This window comes from Rhinoraja longicauda, chromosome 6, assembly GCF_053455715.1.
Source record: "Rhinoraja longicauda isolate Sanriku21f chromosome 6, sRhiLon1.1, whole genome shotgun sequence".
In the NCBI taxonomy this organism is placed as follows: Eukaryota; Metazoa; Chordata; class Chondrichthyes; order Rajiformes; family Arhynchobatidae; genus Rhinoraja; species Rhinoraja longicauda.
Window position 1 is genome coordinate 14,026,481 of NC_135958.1, and position 14,785 is coordinate 14,041,265.

General features: G+C 40.4%; 1 protein-coding gene across 2 annotated transcripts in view; it reads right to left on the reverse strand.

The window, feature by feature from the left end:
- Positions 1–14,785, reverse strand: part of mbtps1 (membrane-bound transcription factor peptidase, site 1) — an 86,067-nt gene that overhangs the window by 12,426 nt on the left and 58,856 nt on the right. For both annotated transcript variants that reach the window (XM_078400491.1, XM_078400490.1), the window contains exons 15-18: positions 10,001–10,116; positions 8,112–8,268; positions 2,229–2,353; positions 1,052–1,129 (exon numbers count right to left, since the gene is read on the reverse strand). In XM_078400491.1, coding sequence (XP_078256617.1) covers positions 1,052–1,129; positions 2,229–2,353; positions 8,112–8,268; positions 10,001–10,116 — 476 coding nt within the window. The remainder of the gene's footprint in view (positions 1–1,051; positions 1,130–2,228; positions 2,354–8,111; positions 8,269–10,000; positions 10,117–14,785) is intronic.

A 14,785-nucleotide genomic window follows, 5' to 3' on the forward strand; every position in this document is an offset into this window, starting at 1 on the left:
TGCAATAGTTAAGACAATGCAGCAACCCTCCAGCTGAGACCTCGTAAAATTCCTGAAACTTGGCCTATTGCCACATCCAGCAATACTGTTTCAGCAAGTAACACAAATTAGGAAGTATTGACCGATCTCAACTCTAAATATAGGGAATTAATCAATGGCATTTGAAGACCTTAGTCAAACTCAACAAATAATATCAATCTAGTTGTACAACAAAGTGTTCATTTGATAATGTATATTTATTATATTCAATAAAGTTACCAATAGGCATAAGGAATATGACTATGTAGAAAGCACATCTTAAACCTACCCGATGCTTTACTGAAGATAATAAAATTACATTCTGCTTTATTATTTTGTGGCTGTAATAATTAATCTCAAATCTCCACACGGAACAAAACACAGGAGCTCAAAAGGTTATGTAATTTCTCTTATTGAGCAATAGTCAAGAGGATAAAAGTTGATTGAATCGTCAACTGAGTAAACTGACATAAAAACAATGTTGCTGTTTTATTGAACATCAATAAAATGTTCATCTCATAAAGTAACACAACACTGAACGAGAGCTCAAAGCAAAGCAATAAAGACTGTATTCATAATGTATAATGTGACAAGTTTCTTTTTCCCAGTTTAAACGATCAAAATGTTATGTGCACTCATACAATTAAGTTTTCAATTCCTCTTTCTTCCCACTGCATTCTGGACAGAGAGTATCTTATAAACATGAAATGGAAAGTAAGGAACTGGGTCATTGTAAACAAAATACTTGAGGCTGAACTTCCTCAATGGGAGAGGCCAAACATACCTTAAGTAGGGAAAAGTTCAGCAGCATGACATTTAAACTGCCAAAAGGGCAATAACATGGGTGGTGCAGGTGAGAAATAAGTTACCTTTCTTTCACAAGATATTATCAGAGAACTACAGCACTCACGGGTACTTTGATACATTTCAGAAAGAAATTATTTTTACTTTTATGACAAACAGAAGAAAAATTCTCAAACATCCCTTTGAATTGCACAAGGAAAGACTGAAGAACAGCTGTAAAAGATCTTACCTTGGTCCTTTAAAGTTTGAGCAAGAACAAGTCCATCCTCTGGAAATTTAGCAATACTGCTCCCTGAAGCATAATACACTAAGGAAAAAAAAAATCATTACATTTATTATTGAATGTGTTCACTATGATGAACATCTAGAAAAAGGCTTTTTAAGACTAAGTCTCATCTTGCATTAGAATAAAGGGATATATTTGGCAATAATTTGATCGCTAGCCCAAATGAAGCTGCTCAGATAATGCCATAGCATTCTGTGCTCAAGGTTAATGCCCAAGAATTGCATAGAATCGTAGAATCAAAGCTATACAGCAGAGAAACAGAGCCTTTGGGCCACCTTGTCCATGCCGATCAAAATGGCATACTGGGTTAATCACACGCCTGCATTGGCCCATAGCTCTCCAAAACCTACTATCCATATCTGTCCAAATGGGGGTCCTTCTCTGAGTTCTTACTTAAATCTCTTTCCGCTCACCTTACGCCTATGCCCTTGAGTTTCAGAATCTTCTCTTTTGGGAAAAAGACCAAACATTCACTTTATTTCTGCCCCTCATGATCATACCTCAATAAGGTCACCCTTTCGCCTCTTACGGTTCAAAGAAAAAGTCCCAATCTCTCCCTATAACTCAAGCCCACAAGTCCAGGCAATATCATGCTGAATCTCTTCTGCATCCTTTCCAAATTAATGACATCCTTCCTATACCTGGACAATTAGAACTGCACCCTTATTCCAGGAGTACAATACATCACAGCAAACGCAAACAATAAAAAAGTATGCTGTGTTTTTAGAATCCTATTTCTCATTCCTTAACCTGGTGCGGGGGTCAAGGAAAGAGCGTTCAAGTCACGTCCCTGTTTCCATGAATCTTTCCACCACTTCGCACAAGAAGCACAAGACGTCATAGTAGGCAGATGCTGAGAGGTGTGTTCAGCTCTGGCTGAACAATTTCTAATCGTGATGTGGACTCGATAAGAAGAAGACCTGGTGCTGGATCAGAGACCTATTTCTCAGCATAAATACTGGGGATTTCTAGCAAACTTCTGCTCCATTGGACCCCATTTGAAGTCTCACATTTGCTAGTACTTTGAGGGCAAATGCTGACAGTTCCATGCTGATTGAATTGAAGCACTTATGTAAAATCATGTACAAAGCTATACAGCCATAATCACATCAATACTTACTGTCATGATTCGCCATATTGAAATCCCCTTCGTACAAGCCATCACCAAAAGCCATGCCCCACACTGACAACAGATCATTGAGTGCTGGGATGTTTGCCCCTCCAGTATCTGGCATCCACCATTGCCTTTTGGCCAAGAAACAGACACAAAACAATTATAAGTATCAGTTTAGATCAAGAGAAAAAATGACTTTTGTAACATGGAATTGAATAATATTCCATGATCTGCTTAATAATCCTTCAACTCAAGATTTTTACATTTTCACTAAAGATTGTTACTGCTCTGACTTGAGTGTCAGCAATCCTTAGCAGCTGGTATCTCCCCCGTGTAACTTCCTGAAGCCATCCACAAATATATACAATTATAATCACAAACGGCAGCACAGCCAAAATAATCTGTTTTGTGCAACATTCATATACACACCAAATAAGATTACTGGAAACTAAACAGAAGACCAGGTGACTGTTGCAAAACCCAAGACCATGGGGCCTCAATTTCGCTATCTAACATTACAGAGACCTAATAGGAGTTTATTAAATTGTGAGGGGAATAGATAGGATAAACAAAACAAACCCTTTTCCCCAGGGTGGCACTGTTAAATACTAGAGGACATAGCTAAAAGGTCAGGGAGAGAAAGTTTATCGGTGTGGGTCGTTTTTTTTGTGTACGGTGGTAAGTGCCTGGAATGTCCTGCTATGGATGGTGGTGGAAGTAGATACCTTTGCAGCATTAAGCTTTTAGATAGACACATGAATGTACAGGAAAAGGAGGGACATTGCACACATGCAGCTAGAAGAAATCACGTTCAGCACAATCATCAAGGGCACGAGACCTACTCTGGTGGTATACGGCTCTATATTCTACGTTCACGCTTTCTATCTTGATTAGATTGGTTTGATATTTCATTTGCTTTTCTTTTACATAGAATGGACAAACAATGCATGTTGAAGGACATTTGATGAAAAGGTAAAAGAATGGGATTATAGAAAAATTATTCTTTGACCACTAAAATTAAACAGAAGCAAATGGAACCAAATATAGATTCCAGAATATAACCAATCTTCAATACTCCCACACTATAATAGCCCTTGCTGTTGAAGATGAATGTCTTCCCATACAACTTTCCTTATCCTATTCTGTGAACCACATGGAAATAAAGTTTAAATTAGAAAAAAGTATACAGGCCGATGACAAAAGTGTTGATCGCGAAAAAGCCTAGGTTAAACCAAGAATTATTTATAATTGAGTTCAAGGTTCAAATTTGAAGAATAGATCATCACAAGTACAATATTTTGACTTTAATAAGAAGCCTCATCACCATTAAAAAAAACCCCGAATACATCAATAAGCTGCTTCAAAGTTACTGCATAATTTGTAGGTGCAGAATAAGGCCATTCAAGTCTACTTTACCATTCAAACATGGCTGATCTATCTTTCTCTCTCAACCCCATTCTCCTGCCTTTACCTCATAATCCCTGACACCCTTTGTGATATCTTGAGCTCAGACACAGAATAACAAGTTAACTCACTGCTGACCGGATCTCAGCTGTACTCTGGTTTATTCAATCATTTACAATCCTCCAACCAAAGGTGGCGATATTACAACTCCTTCCATCCTAATAAAAAAAGTTTCCTTGTGGACATTTTGTTTTGAATATAACCAACGGTATGAAATTATTACAATCTTGTCTGATAGTTTACTTTTATATAACCTGAATAAAATTAGGGCATCATGCATATATGTTGCATATACCATGATATGTGCATTTCAGGAAATAACTTCACAAATTTAACCTAACCACTGGGTTTCTCCTCCTTTCTGGATATCTTCCATGAGTTTCTGACTGTTTAGAACCACTTGGACTCATTTTTAATCGAGTCAAGCCTTCCTTTTGACCTACATTCATGGATTCCAGTCCATCAGTCAATTTTGTTTGACTGTCAACCCCACTTGAACCTCCATTTTCAGGCTGATTCAAACTCTCACTAACTTGTGTACCTTCTTGTACCATTTCTGGTTCATCTGGTACCTGTACTTGAGTGGTAACCCAATTATCTGACTCGTCTAATTTGTCTGATTTCAACCCGGTCAGTGCTTGCATAGGCATGACATGGTTAAGATGTTTGGAAGTGGAAAAGTGAGAAAAGTACACATTGACCAAGTATGTCCGTGGTCTGCACTTTCTCACTACTCTTCCAGGTAACCACTTCACCCACTTGTGATGATGGTTTTTCACCTTTACCTTCTGAAAGAACTCACACTTCTGTGCCTTCACTCTTACACTGTGTGTTTCAAGTAGTTTGAGTACCACTTCCAACCTTTCATCATGTGTCTGCCTGTCAGGGGCTGAGATGAGGATGTCATCCAAGTAACACACCACACCTTCAATTCCCTCTAGAATTTGTGTCATTACCCCTTGAAAAATCCCTGGGGCTGATGATATAACAAATGGAACCTATTGAACTGAAACAATCCCAAATGCGTGTTAATAGTTAGCTTGGATTTAGATTCGTCATCTACACCTAACTGCAAGTAGGCATTTGTCAAGTCCATTTTTGTGAAGACTTGGCCTCCTGTGAGGGTGCTAAACAAATCCTCTGCCGTTGGTAGGGTATCTGGTCTGCTATCTTCAAGTACCTGGTTTACGGTCACCCTGTAATCCCCATAAAGTCTAACACTACCATCAGGTTTAGGTACAACTACAATGGGTGTTGCCCATTCACTATTTTCTACCTTACTGATAATGTTCTCAGCTTCCAGTCTTTTCAGTTCTTTCTCAACCTAGTCATTAAGAGCATACGGCACAACCCGTAGTTTGCAATGCACGGGTGTCGCATCCTGCTTCACGCGTACTTTCGCCTTGTACCCCTTGATTGGCTCTCCCTGATCACTAAACACCTTCGGATGTTGCTTGATTACGTCCTTCGGACACTTGAATTCTTCACGATCGAGGAATATCTCGTTCCAGTTGAGCTTCAAGATCTGCAGCCAATTTCGACCTCGCAACGCAGGTTTATCTCCCTTTACAACTACGAGGGGCAACTCCGCCTGTTGCTCCTTATACCTAACTGGTACATGTACGCATCCTAACACTGGAATCTTCTCTCCAGAATAACCACGTAGCCTGACTCACTTTGCTTCCAAAGGAATTTGACTCAGCTTCTCCCAATACACAAATTATGGAATCACGCTCACAGATGCTCCTGTGTCGACTTCCATGCTAACATGAGCTCCATTCAACTGGACTTGCATGGACACATTCTTTGTCTTCCGGTTTACTAGCTCATTGCTGCAGATGGTGCATATATCGAGAAGCTCTTCCTCTGCCTGCAGTTGATCCACAGAATGCAGCTTTTTTTCTGCTTAGCCTTTCGACAAGCCTTCGTTAGGTGTCCCATCTTATAATAGACAATAGACAATAGGTGCAGGAGTAGGCCATTCAGCCCTTCGAGCCAGCACCGCCATTCAATGCGATCATGGCTGATCACTCTCAATCAGTACCCCGTTCCTGCCTTCTCCCCATACCCCCTCACTCCGCTATCCTTAAGAGCTCTATCCAGCTCTCTCTTGAAAGCATCCAACGAACTGGCCTCCACTGCCTTCTGAGGCAGAGAATTCCACACCTTCACCACTCTCTGACTGAAAAAGTTCTTCCTCATCTCCGTTCTAAATGGCCTACCCCTTATTCTTAAACTGTGGCCCCTTGTTCTGGACTCCCCCAACATTGGGAACATGTTTCCTGCCTCTAATGTGTCCAATCCCCTAATTATCTTATATGTTTCAATAAGATCCCCCCTCATCCTTCTAAATTCCAGTGTATGCAAGCCTAATTGCTCCAGCCTTTCAACATACGACAGTCCCGCCATTCCGGGAATTAACCTAGTGAACCTACTCTGCACGCCCTCAATAGCAAGAATATCCTTCCTCAAATTTGGAGACCAAAACTGCACACAGTACTCCAGGTGCGGTCTCACCAGGGCCCGGTACAACTGTAGAAGGACCTCTTTGCTCCTATACTCAACTCCTCTTGTTACGAAGGCCAACATTCCATTGGCTTTCTTCACTGCCTGCTGTACCTGCATGCTTCTTTTCAGTGACTGATGCACTAGGACACCCAGATCTCGTTGAACATCCCCTCTTCCTAACTTGACACCATTCAGATAATAATCTGCCTTTCTATTCTTACTTCCAAAGTGAATAACCTCACACTTATCTACATTAAACTGCATCTGCCATGTATCCGCCCACTCACACAACCTGTCCAAGTCACCCTGCAGCCTTATTGCATCTTCCTCACAATTCACACTACCCCCCAGCTTAGTATCATCTGCAAATTTGCTAATGGTACTTTTAATCCCTTCATCTAAGTCATTAATGTATATCGTAAATAGCTGGGGTCCCAGCACCGAACCTTGCGGTACCCCACTTGTGACACAAGTAACACTCTGCCTTGAAGAACAGACAAGACTGTGCTAAATGTGAGCCCAAACAGCGATAGAACGACTTTGCAGTCGTCTTGCTACCCTTCCATGGATAACGATTCTCTGACGTCTTTGTCGACTCATCTGTCTTTAGTTTGCTGGACTGCAGCTTGTTCAACTCTTCCGCTGGATGTCTAGAAGTTGTCCTGACTTCTCTAGAACCCCTTTCTGCCATATCCATGGACAAAGCAGTTCTACAAGCTGTTTCAAATGTCAGGTCATACACCGTCATCAGCTTACTTCGGATCCGCTCACTTCTCAGTCCACACACGAAACGGTCTCTTAACGCCCGGTCTTGGAAATTTCCAAAATTACAATGAATTGATAACCTCTTGAGTGTCACGATAAAATTACAAATATCCTCCTCTGGAAGTTGGCATCTCATTCCAAAACGATAGCTTTCAGCTATTTTTAAGGGCTTAGGGTCATAATGTCCTGTTAACTTCTTCAGAATATCCGTCGAAGGCGTATCCTTTGGTTTGGCTGGAGCTAATAAATTCTTTACTGTATCATAAACATCGGGACCTATTTCAGTCAGAAAAATTGCTCTTTTCCTAGTTTGAGTTGCTTCATTCAATCGTCTTGATTCTGCATCAGAAGCTTCTACTTCAGTGATGTTGTTTGCAGCAAAAGCCATCTCTAAACGTTCGATGTACGCACTGAACTTTTCCCGGCTTTGCTGGAACTCACCCAATCTTCCAATATATCCACTGGATATATCCATTTTAGATTTTTTTTTTTAAACAGTCTCGCAGAATTCAACTTTGTGACCCGATTTCCAGCTTCCCTTGACACCAAAGGTTATACAACCTTCTCCGTGCCTCTGTAGAATTCCTTATCTACACAAACAAGTAAAGCTGGGGCATCGACGAACCCATCCTCGTCGCCAATTTGTGATATCTTGAGCTCAGACACAGAATAACAAGTTAATTCACTGCTGACGGAACATGACTGCTCAGCTGTACTGTAAATTCAATCATTTACAATCCTCCAACCAAAGGTGGCGCTATTACACCCTTGCTAACCAAAAATCTGTCAATCTCTGCCATAAAATATCCTTAACTTAAATTGCTGAACTGGAGATGGGAAATTAAGAATATTCTCCTTCAGATAAATTATTTGGATTTTCATCCAAGAAAATGGAAACAAAAAACTTCCAACAAATTTTGTAATCGGTGTGTTCAATAAACAAAAACATCTTTAGTCAATTTAAAAAAACAGGATATATTGAATGTGCAAAAAAATTAGTTGGAACAATGGGCTGTGGTTTAACTTGTTCACACATTTTTCTTACATTATTTAGTCAATAAATGAATCTCATGCGTTCCCACAAGCAGCAAGTTCAAATAAATGACAATATGTATATCTTCAACATTACAGAATCAGAGACGTCAACTTTACCTTGTATTTTCATCATAGAATTTCACTTTTCTCATTACAGATGTGTTGTACCAATCACTAAAGACAATGACCGAAAGGCCATTATCTACATCTCGCCTCAGTTTCGTAATTTCCTCAGGAAAATATTCCTCTTCACTGTCCACCATCAACAGGGTACCTGCATGAGAAACAGAACATTAATTCACAGTTTATTGCATATCTGAACATAGCTGTGCCAGAAAGTCCTAAAGCACAATTAATCACAGTGCCATCTTTCAATCCAGCTGAATTTCTGGGATTAATATATGGGTAGAAGTCAACTGCAAACCTCAGCTAACATCACAAGCCTTAGAAAGTAGTGCAAGGAGAGTCCTTAGGAATAAGAATACTTTACCTTGTGAAACAAAGAACACATTGTAAACCAAAACATAACAGCAGACGCATCAATGCAAAACCAATTCAATTATTATTCTGCCCTGTGCACAATATTTCAATGTAGCTTAATGTGATTATTCAGAAGTTTCCTTTGTACTGACTTCATCTGTACATACCCACAGAATTAAAACTAATTTCCTTTAGGATGCAGTAAAATAAACAAATTCAATACAAAAAAAATAGCATTATCAGACTGGATGAGAAATGGAAAAACACAGATGGAGAGAAAAAATCTCCACAATGTAAGGTAGAAATATGTCAAGAAAGGCAAATGCTCATTTTCAACTAAATGTTCAATAACATACAGAATTTAAAAAAAAACATGTTGACCAGCTGGCAAATCAAATGATATCAGATATTTTAAAAAACAAGTCAAGGGCTCCAATTTCCTTATGTAGGCATTCATGTTTCAACAATTCTACTTCCACCTCAATCTATATCTGTATCTGTATATTATATTACTAAAACTCTCATCTTGTTTGTTTGTTAGTCTGTTTGGTTGTGCGCACCCAAAATGGTACTTTTAGGCCCCCCTTACTCACCATTGGCCTGCGGTTCAAATGGTTGTTATATTTTAAATGTTATTCACTTTTTAAACTTTAATAAATCACTTTTTAAAATTTAATAAATCCCTTTTCCACTTGCCCTGCCTGGCAGCCGAGTAATACCTCCGTGTTTGACGTCACAATGGGAACCCAATGGTTCCGCGCCTGTACAGTTGGGGCCCATTGATCTAATACAGATGCTCCCCGACTTACGATGCTTCGACTTTGTGATGGTGCAAATGGCAGCGACCCGGAGCGAGCCGCAGCTCGCTTCCGGCCACGTGACCAGGTGTATAAAATGCATTTCGACTTATGATATTTTCGGTTTCGGAGGAGGGGGTGATAAGGGGGGAATTGAGTGGGGGGGAGGAGGGGTTGGGGGGAGAAGGGAGGGTGCTAGACCCATGCAGGAGAGGTTTAGGCCCAATGGGTCCACCCTTTTCTAGTCCTCAATATATTTCACACAAAAACTCTTAATTTGTGGCAAATCAGAGGTTACTTTTAAGACGAAATTGAATTGAATTGACAGCTATTGAGAAGGAAGCCGGTATGTTGGACATCTTTTGAAAGTTTCTGCAAAGTTAGGAAATGAGCAGTTATTTTGTGACAATACACTGTTCTTTCACAGCTCCTGTATATAAACCATGTCACAGACATACACAACAGATTTATGCTTACAAAGCCAGTTTATATTTTCTTGAGCAAAATTTAAAAGTTGATAGATTGTGGAATATTCAGGTGGGAATCGCTAAGCAAAATAAACTTTTAATTTAAAATTTTATTCCTCATTATCTAAAAATTTAATATCAATTTGCAGTGTGTTAAAAATAATGTTTTTGTACACAGATTTTCTATCCCTGTTTCCCATTTTTCCAAGTTCCACAACCTTATTTAACTTTGTCAGATAAAATCTTATAACGCAGAACATACCATATTGACTGGCATCAAAACAGTTGATGGGTGTTCCGAGTACCTCCACAAAATAGCCAATACTGCGCAAATGTTGGTACATATCTCTAAAGTTAGTGTGTATGTGATCACCATTCCTAAAGGAAAGAAATGTAAAATGTAGATTAAATGTCTCATTCTCCAAAATACAAAATCAATTTTAAACATTCAGGGGCAACCTTAATTCACAAAGTTTGGTTGTGTGGAATTAAAAATTCCTGCAAACAAATTGATTTTGAACTTCCAAATTAGGTTTGTTAACCAATATCTGCACTCAAGGAATTGTACATGCTGGTTTACAAAAAAAGACAACGTGCTAGAATAATTTAGTGGGTCCGGTAGCATCTCTGGATGTAATAATAATAATAACTTTTATTTATATAGCACTTTTCATGCAATTTAATGCAGCCCAAAGTGCTTTCCACAAAAACAAACACAAGTCTAAACAAAGATACAATTTAAAACAGTAAGGACATAGGCATACAAAGCAAAGATTTATATAAAAATATAAAATGTAAAATTGGGAGTGTAAAAGAACACAGGAAGTAAAATCAGTTAAAAGCTTGAGCAAAAAGATATGTTTTTAACTGCCGTTTAAAAGTCTCAACTGAGTCGGCGTCTCTCATAGCCCTGGGTAAGGTATTCCACAGCTTGGGGGCGTAGTTGAAAAAGGCAGCTTCCCCAATTTTCTTATTGCTGCGGCATTGAGTGGCTAACAGGCTAGCATCAGAAGACCTGAGCGCTCAAGTTTCGTTCAGGTGTCGTTTCGGGTTGGGACCCTTCAAATCTGAAGAAGAATCTTGACATCACCGTATCCATGTTCTCACGAGATACTGCCTGAACCGTTGAGTTATTCCAGCACTTTGTTTCTTTTGATTTGTCCCATGATGATGTAAGGGTATATACCCTCAGCAGACGAGTCAACAATAACAGCTAAGAACACACAGAAAACTGATGACAATTTATGTATCTTTTATTTATAATGAATGATCTCTTGCTCTCTTGCTATCCACTTTGCTGCTGTAACACTGTAAATTTCCCCGGTGTGGGACGAATAAAGGAATATATTATTATTATTATTATACATTTTTACCTATTTGTTGTTTAGGATATTGCCACAGCGACAAGGCCAGTATTTATTGCCCATCAGTATTGCCTCTAAGATGATGAGCTAGTCTACCTTCATGAATTGAAGGTCGTCCTTCTGGTGCTGAACTAAACTGGTGCTATTGGTTGGGGAGTTCTCGGGTTTGGATGTACTGTATCAAAAATGAACAGCATTTAATTTCCATGTGGTTATGGTATATGCAATTTGGAGGGAAATCTACAAGTAGTAGTCTTTCATAAGAGGTGGAAGCAAAATTGGAGTACTCTAACTAAGCAACTGTAAATATTATACTGTGCAGTCACAATATAAGTAAAGAAGGGAATGAATATTTAGGTGATGAGAGGTATGCCATTCAAACAGGTTGGCTGGTCGAAAATGCCACCAAATTTCTCAAGGTCCATTGAATCTGTACTCAAGAGAAGACAACAGTATTCCATAAATATCCTGCCTCGAGTTTCTAACTGCCCTCCCTAGAGTTGCAGCAGGTGTCATAAGTCAAGTCATTCATCAAAGGATCCCCAGTTCTTGATCAAAGAATTAGGCTTGAATTTAAAATATCCTTTATATATTTATATCAGGATGGTCTGCACCTGAGCTGGAATGGAATCAATGTCCTAGGGGGAGTGTTTGCTAGTGCTGTCGGGGAGGATTTAAACTAATGTGGCAGGGGGATGGGAGCAGGAGCAGAGAGACAGAGGGGTGTAAAATGAGGGTAGAAGCAATAGGTAGCAAGGTGAAAAGTAAAAGTGGTAGGCAGACAAATCCAGGGCAAAAATCAAAAAGGGCCACTTTTCAACATAATTGTATAAGGGGTAAGAGAGTTGTAAAAACAAGCCTGAAGGCTTTGTGTCTCAATGCAAGGAGTATACGTAATAAGGTGGATGAATTAAATGTGGAGATAGTTATTAATGATTATGATATAGTTGGGATTACGGAGACATGGCTCCAGGGTGACCAAGGCTGGGAGCTCAACATCCAGGGATATTCTATATTCAGGCGGGATAGACAGAAAGGAAAAGGAGGTGGGGTAGCGTTACTGGTTAGAGAGGAGATTAAAGCAGTGGAAAGGAAGGACATTAGCTTGGAGGAAGTGGAATCGATATGGGTAGAGCTACGAAACACTAAGGGGCAGAAAACGCTAGTGGGAGTTGTGTACAGGCCACCTAACAGCAGTAGTGAGGTTGGGGATGGCATCAAGCAGGAAATTAGAAATGCATGCACTAAAGGTGCAGCAGTTATAATGGGTGACTTCAATCTACATATAGATTGGGTGAACAAAACTGGCAGGGGTGCTGAGGAAGAGGATTTCTTGGAATGTTTGAGAGATGGTTTTCTAAACCAACATGTCGAGGAACCAACGAGAGAACAGGCCATTCTAGACTGGGTATTGAGTAATGAGGAACGGTTAGTTAGAAGTCTTGTTGTGCGAGGCCCCTTGGGCAAGAGTGATCATAATATGGTAGAGTTCTTCATTAGGATGGAGAGTGACAAAGACGATACAGAAACAAGTGTTCTGAACTTAAAGAAAGGTAACTTTGAGGGTATGAGGCGTGAATTGTCCAAGATAGACTGGCGATTGATGCTGAAAAGGTTGACGGTGGACATGCAATGGAAGGCATTTAAAGGTCGCATGGATGAACTACAACAAGTGTTCATCCCAGTTTGGCAAAAGAACAAGCCAGGAAAGGTAGTGCATCCGTGGCTAACAAGGGAAATCAAGGATAGTATTAAAACAAAAGATGAAGCATACAGATTAGCCAGAAAAAGTAGCATACCAGAGGACTGGGAGAAATTCAGAGTCCAGCAGAGGAGGACAAAGGGCTTAATTAGGAAAGGGAAAATAGACTATGAGGGAAAACTGGCACGGAACATAAAAAGACTGCAAAAGCTTTTATAGATATGTCAAGAGAAAAAGATTAGTTAAGGCAAATGTAGGTCCCTTGCAGTCGGAAACAGGTGAATTGATCATAGGGAACAAGGAGATGGCAGACCAATTGAACAAATACTTTGGTTCTGTCTTCACTAAGGAAGACATAAACCGTCTGCCGGAAATAGCGGGGGACCGGTGGTCTAATGAGATGGAGGAACTGAGGGAAATCCAGGTTAGTCGGGAAGTGGTGTTAGGTAAATTAAATGGATTAAAGGCAGATAAATCCCCAGGGCCAGATAGGCTGCATCCCAGAGTGCTTAAGGAAGTAGCCTCAGAAATAGTGGAAGCATTAATGATAATTTTTCAAAACTCTTTAGATTCTGGAGTAGTTCCTGAGGACTGGAGGGTAGCTAATGTAACCCCACTTTTTAAAAAGGGAGGGAGAGAGAAAACGGGGAATTATAGACCAGTTAGCCTAACATCGGTAGTGGGGAAAATGCTAGAGTCAGTTATTAAAGATGTGATAGCATCACATTTGGAAAGTGGTGAAATCATCGGACAAAGTCAGCATGGATTTACCAAAGGCAAATCATGTCTGACGAATCTTATAGAATTTTTCGAGGATGTAACTAGTAGAGTGGATAAGGGAGAACCAGTCGATGTGTTATATCTGGACTTTCAGAAGGCCTTTGACAAGGTCCCACATAGGAGATTGGTGTACAAACTTAAAGCACACGGTATTGAGGGTTCAGTTTTGAGGTGGATAGAAAATTGGTTGGCGGACAGGAAGCAAAGAGTAGGAATAAAGGGGTCCTTTTCGGAATGGCAGGCAGTGACTAGTGGGGTACCGCAAGGCTCAGTGCTGGGACCCCAGTTATTTACAGTGTATATTAATGATTTGGACGAGGGAATTGAATGCAACATCTCTAAGTTTGCGGATGACACGAAGCTGGGTGGCAGTGTTAGCTGCGAGGAGGATGCTAGGAGGCTGCAGAGTGACTTGGATAGATTAGGCGAGTGGGCAAATGCATGGCAGATGCAATATAATGTGGATAAATGTGAGGTTATCCACTTTGGTGGCAAGAACAGGAAAGCAGAGTATTACCTGAATGGTGACCGATTGGGAGAAGGGGAGATGCAACGTGACCTGGGTGTCATGGTGCACCAGTCATTGAAAGCAAGCATGCAGGTGCAGCAGGCAGTGAAGAAAGCGAATGGTATGTTGGCATTCATAGCAAGGGGATTTGAGTTTAGGAGCAGGGAGGTTCTGCTGCAGTTGTACAGGACCTTGGTGAGACCGCACCTGGAGTATTGTGTGCAGTTTTGGTCTCCTAACCTGAGGAAAGACGTTCTTGCCTTAGAGGGAGTACAGAGAAGGTTCACCAGATTAATCCCTGGGATGGCGGGACTTGCATATGAGGAAAGACTGGATAGACTGGGCTTGTACTCGCTGGAATTTAGAAGACTGAGGGGGGATCTTATAGAAACATATAAAATTCTTAAGGGGTTGGAGAGGCTAGATGCGGGAAGATTGTTCCCGATGTTGGGGGAGTCCAGAACCAGGGGTCACAGCTTAAGGATAAGGGGGAAGTCATTTAGGACCGAGATGAGAAAACATTTCTTCACACAGAGAGTGGTGAGTCTGTGGAATTCTCTGCCACAGAAGGTAGTGAGTTCATTGGCTATATTTAAGAGGGAGTTAGATGTGGCCCTTTTTGCTAAAGGGATCAGGGGGTATGGAGAGAAGGCAGGTACAGGCTACTGAGCTGGATGATCAGCCATGATCATA